Raw genomic sequence first — 5,535 nt, 5'->3', positions numbered from 1 at the left:
GGCCCCACGCTCGCTCCTCTCTTTGCAGTGCGCGGCGCGGATCCCGGAGGCCGGAGCTGTCCTGGAGCTGCTGGAGAAGTGTCCTGAGCACCAGAAGAAGGGAGCTTTTCCCGTCGTGGTTTTTGAGGGGCTGGATGCCACAGGTAAGAGCAGGATGTGGCTGAAGGGCCGCAGGGGAGGAGCCTGTGCAAAGAGCGGCCGCCATGGCTTTCAGCCAGGTGTAAGGCTTAAACAGTCAAAAAATCCTGGAAACCTGCGACAGATTTGGAAGAATTAATAAGTATAAATGCCAGCCTGCCTTCCCTTGCTTGCCAAGACCAAACAGCCTATGCCAATTTTAATTCAGTGGGTTAATTGCTTACCTGTGTAAATGAAAGAATACAGAGAGTGGAGCACTGGAAATTAAATTTCTTATGGAGATGACAAAACAGGTTTTTATGAGAGAGTTTTCAAATACATGAACTAAAGTAGTGGTGGTCTGGGAAACTGGCAGCGGTTTTCTCAAAATATTAGTTGCTGCTGGATAACTTTGTTTTCTGAATTTTCAGTTAAACAGAACAGAAAATCCCCTCTAAAAAAGAAAGTACTTGATGACAGCAAGCAACATCTACATGAACCATGATCTTGAAAAATATTTGGAATGGATATATAGCGAAATTGCCATGTATTTAATGCATTTAAGGGAATGAAGACCAAAAGCTGGCTAGAGGGGGGAGTGGGAGGCCCTGAGACTAGGAGGTGGAGTAGTAATTCCTGCAATCAGACTCATTATCTGCTCAAAGCCTTATCACAAGATACTCAGGTGACATGGTCAGGGTAGAACATGTGGTTCAAGTGAACAGATAGGAGCATTTCTTGCTTTTCAAAACTTGGTTATATCTAATCTGTAATATAACAAATGTTTTTTCTGTGAATGAAATGCAGGCAAAACCACTGTAACCCAGTCTGTTAAGGACACCCTGAACGGTATTCTCCTAAGGTCCCCACCAGCTTGCATCAGCCAGTGGAGGACAGTATTCGATGCTGAGCCAGCACCCATTAAAAGGGCATTTTATGCTGCAGGCAACTACATTCTTGCTTCAGAAATAGCAAAAGCATCCACTCAGGCACCTGTGATCATAGACAGGTTTGTATATATTTAAGAAGTCTTGTTATATCAACACCGTCATACAGTTGTTCAGTGTTACAAGCAGAAGCTGAGAATAATAGTTTCTGGATTTATTTTTTTTAAAAAAATTTTTTTGGGGGGAATGCTACTTTGCAGATAGTGAGGTAAATATTAAATCTTCTGAAGAGATATGAGATCTGATTACTTATGATAACAGTAAGATGGGGTACTTCTCTCAGTGTAATACTCATACTTTGCTTTAGGACATAAGAAAAGTGTTACATCTTCAGATATGAGTAGTGGAGGCATGAGCTGTGCAGCCAGAGCCAAACCAGGGCTCTGTGACAAACCTGAGGAGAATGGGGGCTGCTGATCATGGCTATCTCTAAGATGCATCTGAGATAGGGGTGGACTAGAATGACTGAATTTTAGTCAGACTTACTCTTTGAGGATGTAACATCAGAAATGTCATTCCCACTTTTTGGACTCTGTTTATGTCATTTCCTGTTTTCACTGTGTTGGCAGCGTTCAGTATCACTCTTCATAAAGAAAGGCTAGAGGCACTTTGAAATCCTTGGCTTGTTTCACTAGGTGTACTGTAACCTCTTCCCACAAGATACAGACACACAAGTTTGCATGTGTGTGAGTGCCATTTTTAACCAGCCTCAAAAACAGTGAAATATATAAAATGGAGTGCCTCACAGTGGCAGGAACGTTAAATGCAAGGGAAATGCATAACCATTAATAAAGTCTTCATTCTCATGTGGGTGAAGACGGCATGTTTCTATGATATCTGTTGGATGAGGTAGGATGGGAACCATAAAAAAGAGACTCAGATTATTGGATTTTGGCATATAATGTAACTCTTCTTTTGACTTCTCTCTTTATATGAGAAGACTTTCTTTTGATAGGAGTATCTGGAACACTCTCAGTGTTGTCTTTCCTTCCTGCCAGATACTGGCACAGCACAGCTGCCTATACAATTGCCACTGAAATAAATGGGGAAGTTCAGGACCTTCCACCGGCTCAGGATGAGGTGTACCGGTGGCCTGAGGATCTGCTCAAACCTGATCTTGTTCTTCTCCTGACTGTTGACCCTGAGGAGCGAGTCCGGAGACTTCAGCATCGGGGGCTGGAGAAAACAAAGGAGGAAGCTGAGTTGGAAGCTAACAGCTCATTTCGCCAAAGGTACACTTCAGTGAGGAATGAGAGGCTGGAAGCAGCCTTGGCTCCTGTGGGTTCAGTAGCAAATGTACCACTCACTGGAACAAGGATTTCCTGTGTCAAAGCTTTTGGGTTGGGTTTTTCTTGGAAAGGATTTGTGGCTGACAAGAAGGATAAATTCTGTCATTTCTAATTGGAGATTGGAAAACTGCAGGTGAAGGACTCCATTCTCCTGCAAAAGGGCCTTGAGTTAAAATACTTGTATTTTGCTACTTGCTGCTTTTATTGTAGCACCTTTCTTTCTGAGGTCATGAGGGAGAGAGACCTAAAAATTCCAGAAGTGGGAGGCAAGAGGCTGAAACACATAGCTTCCCCAGAAAAGTCTGAAGTTGAGCTCCAGATGAAGAGAAGACAATTTACGTCTCCTCTTGCAGATGTCTTTAGTTGTGCTAAGTGTCTCAAGTCACAGTATAGTCAATACGTTCATTCAGTGGAACTTCCAAAGTGATTCAGCTCACACTCTGATTGGAGGTGAGTGATCTATGCATTAGTATCTGAAGCCATTTGATAATGATCTGAGGCATCTGCGTGAGGCTGGCAGATACACTGCAGAACCTGTGGACCAACAACTGGAAGCCAAATGAGATAGTGTAGAGCATCTCAACCAGTACTAGATACGTTGCTTAAGCAGCTATACTGTGCCCTAAGTATCTGAAATGCTGGGGTCTGAACCCCAAGCCTCCGAATTAAGGTTGACATATGGGTGATCCCCACAGCCCTTCATACAGAGGTGGTGAGTTTGCCTTATAGCTTCCCCCCAGGGTGCGGCCGGCCCTGCAGGGAGAGCCAGAAGGGAAATGAGCCCCAGGGGTCCTGCACTGAGTTGACAAAGGTCAGGGGTCTGCTTGGGGATAAAAGCTGGGACCACTGGCAGGGAGTCAGGAGTGTCTGTCTGTGGAGTGCACTCCACAGAGCTTCCTGGTTCAGGGCAGACCTCCTGACTCTCCCTGGAGCTGGGCCCTGGTCTGCTCAAGACCTTTGCGAGCACGGGCTGATAGGATGAGAGTCACTGTGTGGGCACCTTTCTCTTACGTGTTCAGCTTGCTGGTCTGGCTGTTTCCCATGCCAACTGTGGGCAACCTCGGGTCTCTGTTTGTGCCACCTGTTGTGGGCCGAGTTGTGTCATTTGTGGGATCGTTGGGGGTGGCGTCAATTATGTACCAGCTGATTGATCTGTTTGGACCCCCAGCAGTCATTCATGCAATGTCCTTCTTGTCTACAATACAGTCTGTGTATCGGTTCATCTTCCTGCTGGTGGTATCATTTTTGTTGGGCCTGGTCACTGGCAAAACAGTATCCTACTTCAGGGTGTGTTGAATTGCAGTCTGGGCTCTGCCACATGTATTGAGTAGATCATCATTGTCTACAGTGGAAACTGAAATATCTAGTGCTCGTGCAGATACTTCAGTATAGACACACGAAAGTCAGTGTCTGTATCTACAAATCACAAAGCTGAAATCTACCTCAAAGATTTTAACATTCCTGGTGATCATATACCATAAAAATACCCCTTGCTTAATTCTGACAGAAACTCTGGAGATAGGCATTCATATGTGTACCTGTGGAGGGATGTGTGAGCTAGGGAACATGCTACCATTTAAGAATCTTTCCTGTTCTTATCCTGTTACTTATTATTCCTGTCAGAAAGCCTTTGGTCATTTCTGCTTGTGAATTACATCAGCCTCTATGTGAAAACATCCAGAATCTTGCTTGATTTGCCCTATGATTTGCAGCCTGGATGTTTGGCATTATTAATTGTCGGAACATAGAAAATGATACTCACATCTTCATTCACATCCTCGTGGGTTAATCATGGAAGAGATCTGCATTATGAGAAGGCTCACAGTCTAAGCGAGGAGGTTTTCATCCTGTATTTCATCCCAGTATTCATTCAGTTAGCAAAGGGCTGAACAGTGTATCAATTCTGTAATCCAGTGACTCAAAGCTGACATCAGTCAGTCAGCACACCTACACAGTGCCATGCCATATAGTTCAGAGACACCTTAGTGGGCCCTGAATATATTAATTCAGGTGTTAGAAGCAGGCTGTCCACTCTACTGCTATACCAGACTGCATCCAGAGCTAGGCTGTAAAGAAAGAAATAATTTCATGACATGGCATGTAAATATGGATAGAAATCTGGCAAGCAGTGTCAAGGCAATGATGCACTTTGAGGTTCACATTGTAATAGTTACTAATAGTTTGTTGCTCTTTGCAGTAGCTTCCATTCTTAGCTTCATATTATATTTTTTTTTCCTTTGTCTCTGGAATGCAAACACTTTCATCTGAGACTGATGACTAATGCCATTTCATATCCCTGCAATTTGAAGTTTCGTTTCTCTTGTTTTGTTTTCAAATAGGGTTGAAGAGTCATACAGAAGGATGGTGAATCCTGCATGCCAAGAGGTTGATGCCAGCCCTCCCAAGGAAGAGGTTCTCAAGACGGTGCTACAACTAATTAAGAAACACTGTGGTCTGTGAAAGCAACTTCTGTGTAATAGCACTTAAAATGTACTTGTTAGTGCACTTAAAAGAGATTTTATTGCCCCTCTGTTTTCAGTACATGAAAGTGCACTGTGATGTCTTTCATCCCACAGAATTTTCTCTTTCTCCTGTCAACAGTAATCTGATCAGGTTATCCATTCCACTTTTGCCTATTGCACTTTGCTGTATAAGGCAAAATACTATTCACATATTATTCACCATTCTTAGTAAAGCCACAAACATCCTGCAGTCATGTCTGAAGTACCTCAGAGTGCTGTCTGACACTGTGACATTTCAAGATGCTGTTGTGTAGCATATTCATCACTAGGAGAACCTGTTCCTGCATCCGTTGTGTACCAGAACTCGCTGGACTGCAGCAGGAGTATTAGGTGCCCAAGGTGAGACTGAAATGTCATCCAGTAGTAAAACAATAAAATGATCATAAAATTTTAGGAACAGACAATCCAGTGGGCCCATATTGTTTACTTGGCATAGAGGATCAGCTGCTGCTGCTGTGCTGGGCATCCTGGGAAAAAATGCCATAAGTGAGGGCCAGTAAGCTGCTAGGCCTCTAAGTAATAAAGTCAAAGGCTGTCAACATATGCAACTGAAATATCAATTCATTTCAGAGGGAAACAGGAGAATGCTGGCTTATTAGAAACAGAGACCTGAGAAGAACCTGAAATGAAAAACATTTTATAAATGATTGCTAAAATATT

The 5,535-nt window shown here is 43.4% G+C and overlaps 1 protein-coding gene across 1 annotated transcript; it reads left to right on the top strand.

Annotated features, from left to right (window-relative positions):
• Positions 1-4: 4 nt before the first annotated feature.
• Positions 5-4,813, top strand: CMPK2 (cytidine monophosphate (UMP-CMP) kinase 2, mitochondrial; the record flags this gene model as incomplete). The annotated part of the gene is made up of 4 exons (XM_008942739.1): positions 5-143; positions 925-1,126; positions 2,063-2,296; positions 4,693-4,813. Coding segments are annotated over 4 exons (696 nt in total), but the record flags the coding sequence as incomplete, so codon positions are not given.
• Positions 4,814-5,535: the final 722 nt, after the last annotated feature.

This window comes from Merops nubicus, unplaced genomic scaffold, assembly GCF_000691845.1.
Source record: "Merops nubicus isolate BGI_N331 unplaced genomic scaffold, ASM69184v1 scaffold28056, whole genome shotgun sequence".
Classification (NCBI taxonomy): domain Eukaryota; kingdom Metazoa; phylum Chordata; class Aves; order Coraciiformes; family Meropidae; genus Merops; species Merops nubicus.
The sequence above is the reverse complement of the archived record's forward strand: the minus strand, read 5'-3'. Positions and strand labels throughout refer to the sequence as shown.